This window comes from Pleurodeles waltl, chromosome 10 (genome assembly GCF_031143425.1).
Source record: "Pleurodeles waltl isolate 20211129_DDA chromosome 10, aPleWal1.hap1.20221129, whole genome shotgun sequence".
NCBI lineage: Eukaryota > Metazoa > Chordata > Amphibia > Caudata > Salamandridae > Pleurodeles > Pleurodeles waltl.
Genome location: NC_090449.1, coordinates 912,454,481 through 912,470,776, shown reverse-complemented (window position 1 = coordinate 912,470,776; position 16,296 = coordinate 912,454,481). Strand labels below are relative to the sequence as shown.

General features: G+C 43.1%; 1 protein-coding gene across 1 annotated transcript in view; it reads left to right on the top strand.

The window, feature by feature from the left end:
• LOC138262020 (ATP-dependent translocase ABCB1-like) overlaps nt 1–16,296 on the top strand; it is a 1,142,744-nt gene that overhangs the window by 897,376 nt on the left and 229,072 nt on the right. Inside the window, exon 24 of the mRNA XM_069211672.1 lies at nt 9,794–9,934. Coding sequence (XP_069067773.1) covers nt 9,794–9,934 — 141 coding nt within the window. The remainder of the gene's footprint in view (nt 1–9,793; nt 9,935–16,296) is intronic.

The following is a 16,296-nucleotide window of genomic DNA, read 5'->3' as shown; positions in this document are numbered from 1 at the left end:
CATTGCAGACCCTAAAAATACAAAGTGTAGATATCAATTTCTTCCCAATTTTGTTGATGGTGGTGGCTGCATTTGTTTGGGAGGCAGATTGGTGTAAACCCCTCCAATTTGCTCTGACAGGGGCAGAACGTTGCTTGGCCTGTTATGGGTGAGTGAATTGCAAGATACCTCGATGAGCTACTCCACAACAGGTGTAACACTATCAATCTTGGGAGCAAGTGACTGACTTCTTTATACTGTTGTTTCTTGGAGTCACACCTGTCTCGATAGTTGTTGCATTGCCAAAGTGTCACAAACTTTATCAACCAGTAGGTCTGTGTGGATGATGTCATCTTCATCCACTTGCAGACTTTTACTCTTCTAGCTGCAACCAAGAGGTGCTAAATTAAGGAACATTCCTTCACTTTATAGTCCTTCAAGACTTTGGTATCAATGACAAGGTAGCCCCCACCAAACCCTTGGAGAGCTGAGATCCCATTATATTTTTATGGTGGCCACCTCTTTCTGAAAGTCTGACAGTCTTTCTCATCCCAAACAAATATTTATTGGGTTCTCCTTTTTTACATCACCCACCCACCAAAAGTGGTCAATTATCATTTTGCTGGTTTATCCGGTGTAATGGACCACCTTGTCCTCTTTTCATTACCCTAGTGGACAATTCTCTGTGCAGTACAGATTCATTGGTGAAGTATAAATCCCTTTTCAATGTTTTGTATTATGGTTATGGTATTTCTCTTCCTAACCTGGATTCTCACCTGCCCATTCAATTCCAGCTCTGTAGTTTTTGTGTTTCAGTTAGTACTTTATACGTTTTGGAAACTGCCAATCTAATATCTCCTGCTGTAACCATCAATTACTCAAATAGTATAAGTAGCCTATTTATTGCTGCTTTTTCCATTTGATTCATTGTCCGCTGTCAGAGGCGACAGAATCTCAATAGTTTCTGATTCATTATATTGAACACTGTTTCCAGTTTTTAAATGATCTGATTTGTCCTCCCTCATATAAGTCCATGATTATTCGTAGACCCCACAGTTGCTGTATGTTAAAGTTAGAAAATATGCTGGTGATAATTCTCCATTATAGTGCATGGCAAATTAGTGGAGAGGAAAATGTTGTCAATACCTTACAAAGTAATGAAGAACTTTGTATTTCTACTTCTAAAAGTGTCTTTTCTTGAACATGTTCTCAATGGTCTGGCTATGTTAGGAAGCAAGAAATAAACTACGATTGTTTAACCTGCCATGACCCTATAAAGGAGCAATGGATGGCAAGCAGCTGTTCTCTCTTTGCAAATGTAGGGAAACTCAAGACACGCCATATCTGTTGGTGCCATCAGGAGTTTCTTCAAGATCCTTGCTAGTCTCTTTGTCACACATGAATTAGTAGATGTTTCTGCAGCATCTGGAAGATTCTTTTGTTCTATCCTAATTGTTAGTGCTTTAAATCGGCAATGGAGTCTCAGTTCCAATAACACTTTTTAAGTGATTGATACCCTCAACCATGAGATATTATGATCGGATAAATGTACAAAAGACCTGTTTCATTATTTTAATCAGTGGTGCTATGTGGCTCTAAAACAATCTGATATTTTTCATTTTTTGTTGGCCTCACATATTTCAGTCAGTGTTTCTTAATTTTAAAGAGTATTTCTGTTTAAGATGTTGGTTTTCAGTGTTTTCTATCTTCAGCTGTAGTAAAACCAATCTCTCAAATTTTACAGTACCCAGATACCTTCCCGAACTGCTCCAATAGCTGCAGCAATGGAGATAGTGAGATTCTCTGATAGGTTAGGTAAACTAAAATGACATCTAAAATGAGTGAGGTCTTATGTTCTGCTTCTCCAAAATCTAGTCATTGAATTTCTTAAGAATATCATATCGCCAGTGCCAAGTGCTCTTCTATACAATAAAAGCCAGGTTGAGCAACAAAGCAGAATTTTGGCATCCCTGCCTCGTGCCTCTCTCGATGTTAAATTGTTCTGAAAAGAAAACATCACATTGGTCATGAGCCTGACTGGGGTTGCATGTAAAGACTGAAGATCATTCTATCCTGTTTCCGGGTGAATCCAAATTTCTTTATCATGTGTTTTAAGTAGTGATAGCTCAGCATATCAAAAGCCTTTTAAAGGCCTATTGTTAAATGCTGCTGGTATTTTCTTGTTACTGGATTGTAAGACTAAGTGAACAGTCCTTCTGATAATTTCAAATTTTTCTGTCATGGATGAATCATGATTATTTTTTATGTATCAGATGTGGCAGTACTTGTGTCAGGATACTGGTCAGTATCTTCTAGTAGAGTGCAATATCTATCTGAGAAATGTGATAAATCTGTATGACAAACATATAGAGCCTATAGACCGCCATACTTGCGGTGGTAGTCTGACCGCCACATTACAACCCTGGCAGTTGGACCACCAGGGAACTGCCAGCTCCACCAGGATCTACCCTGGGGATTACAACCTCATTCTCCACCACTGGTTTCATGGCTGTAGCACCGCCATCAAAAGGCTTGCAGACAGTGAACATTGCGAGAGTGCTAGTGCACAGTGCTTGCTACAGCTTTGCCACTGGCTAGATTACCAGCCGGAGATAGTGTCAAAACTTAGGTTTCCATTTGCTGACTTGGCAGGAAACCCATGATAGCTCCGAAGGGGAGGTCGCCATGAGGCGGTGACCACCATGTCGGGTGTTTGGTGGACAGAGTTTTCCATCCGCCAAACTCATGATGGAGCCCATAATTAGGTCAGTTTGTGGTTTGGCTAAGACAAATACATCTGCTACATTCATGGGTTCAGTTTCTTCTCTATCAACTGTTCACTGGAATACCTGGGACAATTTTGATGTTACGTAATTAGAAAATCAGCCCCAGATGATTTAAAGGATTTCCTCCATCACAATATATTTGTTTGTATATGGTTCAACAATGCTCTTTTTTTGGTCAGCTGATAGTCCCAGAAAAATCAGCTTCTCTAGCATATCTTTTCAGCTACCGGGTGTCTAATTACTGTTTTTGTTGTAATGGCAGTAAAAATCCCCCTTGAACACTCTTTTCTATATCCCCAAAGATTTGTTATCATATTCTGCTTAATTCTCAGGATGTTACTCTTTTTCTTATCAGTTACAGGGCTCTAACTTACAGCATGTGGGCTTTATTGCCATAATAATGGATTTTCCTCCTTGAAGACCCGAGGGATTTTTCTGACCTGTTCATTCAGAAGGTATGCAGCTGGGACATAATTACTGATACATTTCTCAAGCATTTTATGTCTTCTATTTCTTGAGGTCACAGGAGGCTGCACTAAGCACTGCAGTGGATCTGCAGATCCTTGGGTGCACCAAGAAAATATTTTTAGGCAATTGCTTGCCATGCGGGTTCCTATGCAGAGCCCTGCATCAGTCTTATGGGGGCAGGATATCTCGACCCTGACCCCTTATATACTATTTCATCTTTATTCCCCCCCAATTAAATTGAGTGCAAATATACCAAATGGCAGCCTCAACTTTTCTCTCAGGTAGCAGCCAGACGATTACGGCATTGCTGTTGGTGTTTAGATCCACAGATCTGCTACAGTGGATCCGCAGTGGATCAACATCTCTAGATATACATAAATCTTTTTTTTCTTAATAATTCCAAAACTGCTGAACATGTACACCAAGTTACAAAAAAGAGATGTTTTAGGACCAAGATCTAGCTTTCTTCCACATTTGGTGTTATTCCGTCCAGCAGTTAGGGATGTAGTTATGATTAAAATTCCTATGGGAAATTGCGTGGGGAAAATGTGTTTTGGAATCCCCGCTTTTCTCTGACCCTGCTTGATGAAGCACCCCGAAACATTCCAGACAGCAGATGAATAAAACTGGTACCCTAGTTTTTAAAATTTCATAAAGATTTGTCAAACAGCGCCCATGTTAGTGGCAAAACAAAAACACTTTCCTATGGAAACCAGATTATAATGATTATATAAATATAGATTTATATATATATATATATGTATATATATATATATATATATATATATATATATATATATATATACATATTGGCTCCCAATAAACACTTTTTCACCATTGGTTTGTTATATGGCTCAAATTATGCTCCCTCCCACCACTCACAAAGTATAGACTAACAGACCAGCCCACTCCAGCCTTTGGGTACTTTCACTTTGAGTGACTTCATTTTTTCCTTGCACATGTATTTTTACATTTAAAAATGTAGTGCCCCAACAAAAAAACATTTAAGACACTATAGCTTCCCAGTGGCTCCTAATCTCTATGTATGATAGAGTAACATCTGCTATTTACATAACTCTCAAAACATGTATTTTAATTTGCAATTGTGATTCCTCACTATAAACCAGCTTTGGTATAAATATGTATCCTACAAAAATTTAACAGAAGTCATTGGAGTAGTTGAAGTCTATATGCAAATTTTAACATGAAGGTCACACCTCCTCAAGTTTATGATTGACATTTCAAGGACTTGTATCTGACTTCTTGAGATCGACCTCTAGAACTAATTGTGGAACTGCAGCTGCAGGAAATAATTTTGAAGCTTTATAGTGGTCACCTTCACCGGGGCTTGTCTCTTCCTGCTCCCTCTAACTAGCACACCACTCACCTCCTCCTCCTCCCAATAAAGCAGATGTAGCATACATGTGCCCCTTGTGAGGTGAGGCACAATGGGGCTTGTCTCTTGGCTCCTCCTCCTCTCACTGGCCTTCACACATGAAGGGCCATATTTATACTCTGGTTGCGCCGAATTTGCGTCGTTTTTTTCGACGCAAATTCGACGCAGAACTAACGCCAACTAACGCCATATTTATACTCTGGCGTTAGACGCTTCGGGCGCCAAAGTGCCCGGAGTGTGCGTCATTTTTTAGCGTGAACCCCTTCCTTGCGTTAATGATATGCAAGGGAGGCGTTCCCGTCTTAAAAAATGACTCCCAGGCCTTTACGTGGTATTTATACTCCCGGGCAAAAGAGACGCCCGGGAGTGGGCGTGGCCAAAAACGGCGCATTTGCGCCGCTTTTTAACGCCTGGGTCAGGGATGGCGTTAAGGGACAAGTGGGCTCAAAATGAGCCCAGAGTGCCCTCCCCTGCCCCTAGGGACCCCCCCTGCCACCCTTGCCCACCCCAGGAGGACACCCAAGGACGGAGGGACCCATCCCATGGACATTAAGGTAAGTTCAGGTAAGTATTTTTTTTTTTTTTTTGTGGCATAGGGGGGCCTTATTTGTGCCCCCCTACATGCCACTATGCCCAATGACCATGCCCAGGGGACATAAGTCCCCTGGGCATGGCCATTGGGCAAGGGGGCATGACTCCTATCTTTACAATGATAGGAGTCATGTTGATGGGGGATGGGCGTCGAAAAAAAATGGCGCAAGTCGGGTTACGACGATTTTTTCGACGCAACCTGACTTGCCCCATTTTAAGACGCCCATACGCCATTTTCCCCCTACGCCGGCGCTGTCTGGTGTACGTGGTTTTTTTCCACGCACACCAGGCAGCGCCGGTCTGCTAGCGCCGGCTAACGCCATTCAATAAATACGGCGCCCGCATGGCGCTTCAGAATGGCGTTAGCCGGCGCTAATTTTTTTGACGCAAAACTGCGTTAGCGCAGTTTTGCGTCAAAAAGTATAAATACGGCCCGAAGTTTGTCTCCTATCTCCTCCCCCGCTACACTCACAGTGCTCAAACTGTGATCCTCACCCTCAATAAAACCTTTAAGCTTGCTGCTACTCATGTGCATAGTGAGTACACAAGTTACTTCATTGAAACTTAATTTTAAAAGTACAGAGAAACTCAACTTACAACATTGTGTTTCCCAGAAAAGTGAACTGCAACATAAAACATGCAGTTTACTCACATTGCATGCTTTTTCCCTCCCATATTTCTTTAGAACAGACAAAACAGCGTGCTTGGATGAGGGAAAGACCATCACTGGCAAGAAGGGAAACTCCCCTCTATGCTTCATCCTTTGCTCCAATCTTCAATCGCTCTCTAACCTTTCTCTCGACTCTTGCTCGCTTGAGCTGTATGACATTGTGGCTGCTCCTATTGTTAAGTGCGTCCTAATCCCTCTTCCTAAACAGGAAGCTATTTTTCTTTCTTTGCAACACTTTCCAGGAAAGAAGCCAGTTAAAATTACTTGGGCTCACTCATGCACATAATTCATCAAACTGCATGGAATACTCATGCATCTAAACCATCAAACTGCATGGAATCTCGTTAAATCGAAATATTACGAGCAAATTAGGAATGGTGTTTTCATCAAGCAGTGGGTGAATAGGGCTGACCCAAACATTACAATGGTTGAATGAAGCAGGTCCATATTCGGTGCATTTTTTGCTAGTGACAGAAGCTCTAAACACACCAGACTTAAAGAGACATACCAGCAAAAACAATCACTTCTATAATGTTAATGAGTTCAAATCGAATTTACTTATTTTAAAACAATTAATGTTCAATAAAGTAGAAGGACACATAACGGTATGAGGACAATGCTAGTTTTGAACCACAGATAAGGTTAAAGTGTTCAAAAATGTTAGGATGTTAGGAGGGGTTCCGGTCATTGCCAAGCTTGTTCACTATAATCAATTTGTAAGGTAAATCATCATATATATACATATTTCAAAATCCAGCTATGCCACAAAAATAAAATTAAATAAATACAAATTTGGCAGATGTCGAAATTACTACACAGATATATGTTTCAACATAATAGGAGAAATAGAAAAACTAGGTTATTCCAAAAGAGGTTTATAGGAAAGTAAGTAAAATATATTCTAGAAAATCATTTTCAGACATGGAACCCCACGAAGCTTCATGTTGCCTCACCGAATCTAAATTAAATGATCTTCTACAAATCACTACAAAAAAATGTGGTTGGACAGGTGAGGTGCTGCCATACACCACAAGTGTATTAGAATCTCTACCATGGTGCCTCCGGTTGTATATTCTTGATTCAGGGGACATTGCCAGGTCCCATTTCTGTTTGAAAATTTATTGAAAAGATTTTTATGATCAGTGGGTTTTTTACAACGTCTTGGGTTTTCGCCAAAGACGTGGACCTCCGATACCTATCACAGGCACTTTAGTAGGAGAAAATTATTTGGTTCAGGTGAAGACCCCCATGTATGCTGGATTTTCAAACAGCACCTTGGTGGGGTGTTAAAGTCTGTCAAGACGGCGCGCCTAATGCCGAACTAAAAATTAAGGTCATATATATTAAAGCCGTACTCTTTGGAAAAGGAGTTCTAGAGAACTATTAGGTCACCACATTTTCCAATCATAAACACCCTTCTCAGTCATAGCACATTCTGAAAATAATGTACACAAAACTGAGGTGGTTCAGACCACTTTTAACTGAAGACCTCACAGTGGTGGAAGCAATCCAAAAATATTGCACATGAGCCTCTTCTTGCAACATGTCTGCCCACAAACAACTCAATCATAAAGACTCCCAGTACTGTATAAAACTTCAACGTATTTTTAATACTAATTTATAATACAAATGTATTCCAAAAACTGAGCACAAAGCAAAACCATACATACCTAAAACTAGGAATAACTTTTCATTAGTCGATACAGCTAGGGACTGTGAACATTCCCCAATGTGTTTAACAACTTTATTCTCCAAAATGTAATGGGATTGCTGGCACGCAAGAAAATTAAAATCAGAACTTCAGCTGCTGACTTCCAGAAATACCTTAAGGCTCTGTTTTCTGTTATACGTCTGGGAGTATGATTACAAGTTGGAGACAGCGGTTTACTTGGGTAGTAACACCAGACCCCATTTTACAGGCAGTAAAATCCAAGAGCCAAAATCACATGGGTTTTATCCTTTGAGTGCCCCCTGTCCTAAGCACCCAGCCTCACCCTAACCCCTTTCCATTGAATAGGGATTGCTCAAAATGCTCCCTCTACAAGCCCACAGGATCTGCTGTTCCATGACACTCTTGTTACCCTTCATCCTTACATCAGTCCAGTGCATACAGCAGGTAATAAATAGAAGAAGGTTTGTCCCTGGAACAAGGACATTACATACGTGTGTCTTGCAGAAGCCCCGAGTACCCCTGATTATGGCACCTGCCTGTGGAACTGGCCCACAAACGTTCCAAAGAACCACTCTACTCTGTATTGTCCCCTGGAAGGAGTAGAAAGGGCAGTGCCACTGGCCAGGAGACAACAATTTCTAAGTTGGTACAAGTCCAGAGTGTTTCTCCATTCAGGACGAAAGTTTGTGGTTTATGTTTTTTCTTCTTCTTCAGTTCCCTTTTCTTGTTCAGGAGTTTAAATGTGAAGTTGAAGAGTTCTAGAATTTGAGCATCTCTCTTAAATCCAGAGGTGTTAGAACATCCTACTTTTGACCGATACTTTCTGCGACCTGATAACTTGCTGGCCCATCCACTTGTACAGCAATGTGGTGTTTTTCAAGATGACTGACTCAACTATCGGTGTACCTACGCTCGGGCCTGGACTTTAGTAGTGCCTCTAACCACCACTACAAGCTGACTCCTTCCTTACAAGACTTCAAAGGGGGTCATGATGTGACTGTTGAAAGAGTTCTGACAGTCCCCCTTGTCACTGTGAAAAAGGCATGCCTGTGCCTGTTCAGAAAACGACAGAACATCAGTATCTGTAGGTTTCTCCCTTACCGTATTCCTCTTCATGTAAAAGGCTTAATGCACTCACAGTGCGCATATTATCTGGGGAAGGATTTGATACACCTACCTTCCAGCAACGTACTTAATTTGGCCCAGCAGGTATTTTTAAAACCTGAATTTCATTAAGGTCTGATTCAGGAAAGTAATGCAAAATCTAAAGTATATAAATGAGTGCAGAAACGGGCAGAGTTAAATTATATTTGTTCTTGGCACCACTGAAAGATGAGAAAATATACCTTAATTAATTTCTCTAAATTGAACCAATGTAAAGTTAAAACTTTGGTACTGCTTTCACCAAGTGTGTGATTATAGTAAAGCACTACAGACTCGCTCTCTGGTAAAAAACAAAATAATTGAGATATTCGTTTTAGGATGGTTAATTAAATTATAAGGTCTGCCCAGGCTATAAACATTTTTCTTAAGATCCCATCTGTGATAAGCTAGCCATAATCATGTTTTCTACGGTCTTATCTGATATACATATACCGGGCTAATTTACACTGTAGTTCTCGAATTCAAGTATGAATGTCAGAATTCTCAGGTGGAAAAACATTTTCACATGTGTTAATACTGTATAATAGGAGTGCTTTTATACATGTGAACATATTTTGTAAATAGTCCATATCTATACAATATTGTTTTTCTCTTTCTCTTCATTGGAACGTGGCAATACTCGTTCTTCTTTTTCACCCTGATAATGTATTTGCTCTTACCTTTGTCAGAAATAAATCCCCACCGGTTGCAAGGGACTGTGGCTTACAAACATTTGTGATTACCCACAAACACAGCTTTCCATTGCATCCTTGATTGGAATTTTGACTCCCAGCTCTTGTGATTAGATTTGCTCACGAGTAAAACATTTCGCTGTAATATCACACGTGAGAAGAACACGAATTTATACTCATAAAATGAAACAGGCACATCTAAGTGCAGCTTAACAGAGCGAATGACCCATTCCTTTTCAATATGTGATAGTGAACACAGACATTCAATTGTCATAAAACATTGCATTCAACTTGCTACAATGAAAAACAACCCTTGAGACATTGTCATTTGTGCTCTGTTAACCTTGGTTAATGATGGTCTTACATGCACGTTTTTTTCTTTCCCTCGCTGCTCAGGGATGCATTGAAAGCCGGTCCAGTAAATGGATTTGTTTATGGAATGGCTCAGTCCATCCAGTACGTGCTATACTCGGCTATATTCACATTTGGAGCCTGGTTGATTGTGCATTGCTACACAAATGTGGGAAATATGTTTACGTAAGTATACTATGGGATGTTATGCGAAATTACTAGAAATAGTATTTGGAAATGTGCCAATTGGTCAATGGCATTGCACTGAAATAACACTTAGGGACTTTTGCATCAATAATGTCTCACACAGCAGACCTCGGAGCAATCCTAGAATATAGCTTAAGAAGCCATGTAAATTCTACATTTCCCTAACTACATCTGTGGATTTTAGTCGGTTATGATTTTTATAGGATGTAATCAATATCTACTGGATTTAGATGACAGAGGGATATATTTTGCTTTGGAATTGACACGGCAAAGTTATGGTCATTTTATTTTTTGATTCTTTACTATAACATAGATGATCACAGTCGATTGTAGGTGAATTATTCGAAAGAGAAACCCTTGACTGGTCAGTGGTCAAGGACATTAGTTTAAAAAGAGCCACATATTTTTTTCTTCTTTATTGACTAAAGCGCCTAAGTAGTCTTTCTTGTCTTTGTTCCCTGCTTTTTTATTTAAATTTATATAGCACTTCTATTGGCCTTCATATGTAAACTTTTATGTTCTGCTTTTATTTAGTTAGCGCTCTCTGGACACTCCATTTAAAGATGTTAAGGTCTGGGCAGAATCAGGGAAGTTTATCTGACTTAACCCTGAACGCACTGAAGGGGCAAACTTAATCTAAAAAAAGATTTCCACAGCTAAAGGAAAGGGATCACAACACTTAGGGCCTGATAATGAGTAAGGCAGATGGGTCTTCTGACAGGGAGGTTGCTGTCTTCCTGGCAACCTCCCCGCCAGACATATTATGACTTTCTCTCTGGGCTGACGGGCGGAAACCAAGGTTTAGTCTGTCAGCCCAACTTGGAAAGTGGCAGCAGCATTGTCCCCAGCTCGTAATCAAGCCAGCAGAAAGGCTGCCGCCCACAGGGTGCATTAGCACTCTCACAATGCTCACTGCCTGTGCAGCAGACAGTGAGCATTGTGACGGTACTGTGCAGGGGGACCCCTACACTGCCCTTCTCAAGTGCATGGGCAGTCAATGTCCCCCCTGATGTCCCCTGCACCTTTTCTCTGCCATCCTTTTCATGATGATGAGACCGTCATGAAAAGGCTGGCGAAGAACCGGGCTGTAATCAGCAGGTTGGCACTGCATGCAGCACTGTCCTGGCTGGATACCGACCTTCCTCCATCGGAATCACCGATCCCGGCAGAGAAGGCTCTACACTGGCAGTTGGACTGGGCAGTGAACACTATCCATATTGTGGCCTCTGGTCACTTTTTTATGCTGACCACTCAACTGTTTTAAGGAGCTGTTGCTATGACCAATATATTGTGCGCATAGTTAGTTAACATCCTCTTGGGGCACCTGTTAGTCTGCCAGTGTACTAGACAATGTGTAATCTAAAATGTTATATACAGCATGTTAAAAATATCCCATGGCATTCACACATTTATGAACCAGGAATTGACATTTACACTTGATCCTGCTTCTGACTCCCAGGCAATACACATTCTGTCTAGCCACGCAGACGGGAACTGCCTTTTTAGGGCGACAATGAGTGAACACCAGCCTTAAGTTCTATGTCTGATTAATGGATTTGTATTCCTGTGCTCACATGAACTAACTGTGGGAATAATCCTGCCTCATATTTAGTACAGGAAATAAGACTTATTTTCTTAAGTCATGTGGCAGAAGGTGGTAGATATTCTAAACTGTGAAAACGTGGAAAATTCTCTACTACGACAGAACCTGAACTGCATGGTCCTATGCCTGTTGAGAAAGGTCACCTTTTTTAAATGCATGTGGAAATTGAATATTTTAAATGAAAACCTGAGATTACGCTTTTAGGAAAAACTTGGAATCAAACTAAATTATTTTATTAGTCCCTTTCATTTGCAGACCAACTGCATCAAACATATACCAAATATAAGCTACCGGAATCTGTTTCAGCTTTGACAGGATTTGAGGCCATGTCTAAAAGATAATTTCTCCAGGTACTTCCGGATCTAATCTCATATACAATAAATCACTTTTTGATTGCCATTGAGGGTCGGTTTGGAAATGAATGGCATTTGCCTGCTTGCCCATAATCAATCCTTTCTCTGTCTACAGATTACACGTATGCTTCAAAACCTCTATTCAAGCCATCCTCTCCCATGCCTGTATTAACATTTTCATAGGGTGTTAGTGTTGTTATTCTTTATTCAACAAAACAATACGACAGCACACAGAGCCATTCGACGTAGCAAAGTACATGATCCTGGCGGTACAGACACCACAATACAGAAATAATTGGGCATAATGTAAAGTGCAAGTGGACAGAAGAGCATTACATGCCCTGTATCAGATCAAAAAATCCAATGAAACATCAAATGTTGTTGACTATATCATAGTGTGTAAGACTGGCATCAAACTACTCCATGCCCAGGATAAGTTGGATGTGGGGCCTCAAGGAGCCTGGGGCCAACGTATTCAGCCACCCCTCCATATAACCACCAGGGACTCCATTGTATGTTGGCTAGGTCAAAGTAGAATGAGCAGGTCTAGGGCGAGTTGATAATTACGTATGGTACGATATGTTTTTCGGCCCTACCAGGATACCCGGAATCACCAGATATGGAAAGAAGGGAGAGGGGAGGCCAATAGTGTACATCTATAAAGGGTGGTGATGCAGGGCCCCGGATTGGGAGGGGTCTTAGACCTGGGGCGGGTAGGAAGAACCAGGATGGGAGAAAGGGAATTTGATGAATGAACAGGAGAGAGAGAGGAGAAGTGGGGGAAGAAAAAAGAAGTAAGAGTCAACAGTATACGAGCAGGAGAGAAGGAAAAGTGAAGGGAAGGTGGTGGGGTGTGAGGGAGATAATCAGAATGGCGGAAAGCCGGGGTGAGTGCAGGGGAGTGGGGAGAGGATAATTACTAACCATAAGGACATAGACAGCGGTGGCCACATTATGAGCCGCTCATATGTTCCGGAGGATAACACGGAATGTAACGGCGACAAGGGAAGACATACAGGGGGGTGCCAAGAGTGAAGGGGATAGCAAGAACCATAAGTACAAGCCTAGGCACAATCAGGTATTACGAAGAAGGAGTAGAAGTGGAAGTGACCAATGGGGGGGAGGAGGAGGAGGGGAAGGGTTGGGAGTGTGTGTTTGACATGAGTGGGAGGACAGAAGCGAAAGGGAGGGAGGAAGGAAAGGGGAGGGTCTCCAGTGAGTAGGTAGAGTCAGGCCCAAAGGCGGACATGTTCATGTATGCAGCTAAAACACAGCAGAAGAGATGGGCGATGCGGGTGTGTAGCCCCTATGCAGGAGGGTTGCTGTAATGCACTCAGAATCCGGTAGCTATTAAGTGAGCACTCAGTCCTCCGGTACAGAGAGGAAGGGGACCCACGTCAGAAGGAATGCGTCCACCTTATCCTGGAGGCTGTAGATAATTCGTTCATGAGAAGCGGCTTGGTCCCCTTCCAAAAAAGCCCTGCCTGTCTCCAAAAGGCTAGTTATATTCGCTTTCTCAAAGAAGTTGGCCAGCTGATCATGCTCTTCCACAGTTTCAGGAGTGTAGAGGGTCTGATAAAAAGTGGCCGAGCTCGTCAGCTATCGCCTGGGGTGTGTGACAAACGTGCCATCAGGGCCTCACTTTGGCAAAGTTGAGCAGCTGATAAACGTCCCGCCTTCTCTCCATGCACATAGTGACGACCTTTCAACCGCTGTAGCGCTTATTCTGCTTGTGAGGTGAAGAGAGCATTAAGATCCATTTTGGCCTGTTCCGGGTGACGTCGGCTGGAGGGGGAGGGGGTTAAGGTGTATTCACGTAGTCTGGGCTATGCTATCTTTCAGGGCCTGCTGCTTGTCATGCCTCTGGGCACTGGCAATGGCAGAGTCCCTCATGACCCGTCCCCTTATCATCGCCTTTGCCATAGCCCACAGGAATTGTGGGCTGGCTTTTAGTGGGTACAAATGGTACTTCCAACTTGTGCCAGGTCCAGTTATCCCTTATTAGTAGATTAGTAGTGCTCTAGCAGCTTAGGCTGATAGAGGTAGCTATAGCAAAGCAGCCAAGGCTGAACTAGGAGACATGCAAAGCTCCTACTATACCACTTCTATCATATAGGGACCATATCATAAGAAAGACAATACTCAGACTTACTAAAAATGAAGGTACTTTATTTTAGTGACAATGTGCCAAAATGATCTCAGAGGATATACTCCCTTAGGAGGTAAGTAAAATACACAAAATATACAAACAAACCAAATCAGGTAAGTAAAATAGTCAGAAAGTAGTGCAAACACTGTAGAATTTAGGATGCAATAGGCCTAGGGGCAATACAAACCATATACTAAGAAAGTGGAATGCGAACCACAAATGGACCCCTAGCCTAGCCTAGTGTAGTGTGTAGAGGGTCCCTGGGAGTGTAAGAAAACCCTAAAGGCATCCAAGATACCCCACTCCAAGACCCTGGAAAGTAGGAGTAAAGTACTACCATTTCCTCAGAAACACACTAAAGTCGTGAGAAAGGATTTTGCAAAGACCACAACAGACTGCAAAGCCTGAAGATGGATTCCTGGACCTGAAGACCTGCAAAGCAAGGGGACCAAGTCCAAGAGTCGCTAAAGTGTCCAGGGGGGGCACGAGCCCACTAAACCCCAGATAAAGGTGCAAAATGGCTGCCTCTGGATGGAATAAGCTGAAGATTCTGCAACAACAAAAGGTGCTAGGAACTTCTCCTTTGTGCAGAAGATGTACCACGGCATGCTGGAGGACGCAGAGTTGTTTCCTTGGCAAAATACAGCAAAGAAGCCTTGCTACCTGCAAGAGTTGCAGTCAAAGAAAAAGGGTGCTGCCCGGGCCCAGGAAGGGTCAGGATGTCACCACTTTGGAGAGGAGACAGAGGGGGCCCTCTGCAATGTAGAGAGCCTATGCACAAGCAGGTACACCCGCAGGAGTCCTTGAACACTGGTTCAAGAAGGCTGAACATGGCAGTTATCTCAACACTGCAGAAGGTGGCCCCACGACACCGGAGACAAATTCAGGGAGATGAGCATTGCAGGGCAGAGTGCTGGGGACCTATGCTCGGCTGTGCATGCAGGATTTCATAGAAATGTGCACAGAAGCCCTTGTAGGTGCAGATTATGTACTGCACAGGATTATTGTCTGGAGAGGGGAGGCAATGACTTACCTCCTCCAGATTTGGACAGTTGGACCACTGGACAGCCTGGGTCACTTGGGTCCACAACCTGTGTTCCAGGAGCCATGCTCGTCAAGATGAGAGGGGACCCAGAGTACCAGTGAAGCTGAAGTGTGGTGCCTGCTGAACCAGGGGTAAGATTCTGTCGACCCACAGGATATTTTTTCATGGTGTCCAGTGCAGGGTGAAGGCAGGCAGCCCCCAGAGCATGCACCACCAGGAAACAGTCGAGAAAGCCAGCAGGATTAGGCACTACAATGTCGCTGGTAGTCTTCTTGCTACTTTGTTGCAGTTTTTAAGGTGTCCTGGAGCAGTCAGAGGTCGATCCTTGGCAAAAGTCTAAGAGAGAGGTGCAGAGGAACTCTGGTGAATTCTGGTGAAGTCGTTATCTGAGGAAAAGCCCACTGGAGAGACCCTAAATAGCCCTCGGAGGAGGATTGGCCATCTAGTCAGGTAAACACCTATCGGGGAGTCTCTGACATCACCTGCTGGCACTGGCCACTTAGAGGCCTCCAGAGTGCCCTCACACCTCTGGAAACAAGATGGCAGAGGTCTGATACACACTGGAGGAGCTCTGGGCACCACCCCTGGGGTGGTAATAGACAGGTGAGTGGTCACTCCCCTTTCCTTTGTCCAGTTGCGGACCGAGCAGGGACTGGGAGTTCCCTAAACCGGTGTAGACTGGCTTATGCAAGGAGGGCACCATCTGTGCCCTTCAAAGCATTTCCGGAGGCTGGGAGAGGCTCCCCCTCCCCACCCTTTAACACATATTTCCAAAGGGAGAGGGTGTAACACCCTCTTTCAGAGGAATTTCTTTGTTCTGCCTTCCTGGGACTGGGCTGCCCAGACCCCAGGAGGGCAGAACCCTGTCTGTGGGATGGCAGCAGTGGTAGCTGCAGAGAAAACCACAGAGAGCTGGTTTGGCAGTACCCGGGTCCATAGTGGAGCCCCGGGGAGGCATGGCATTGACTCCCCAATACCAGATTTGGAATGGGGGGACAACTCCATGATCTTAGACATGTTACATGGCCATATTCGGAGTTACATATAGGTATTGATCTATATGTAGTGCACGCGTGTAATGGTGTCCCTGCACTCACAAAGTCCGGGAAAATGGTCCTGAACTATGTGGGGGCACCTTTGCTAGTGCAAGGGTGCCCTCACACTTAGTAACTTTGCACCTAACCTTCAGCA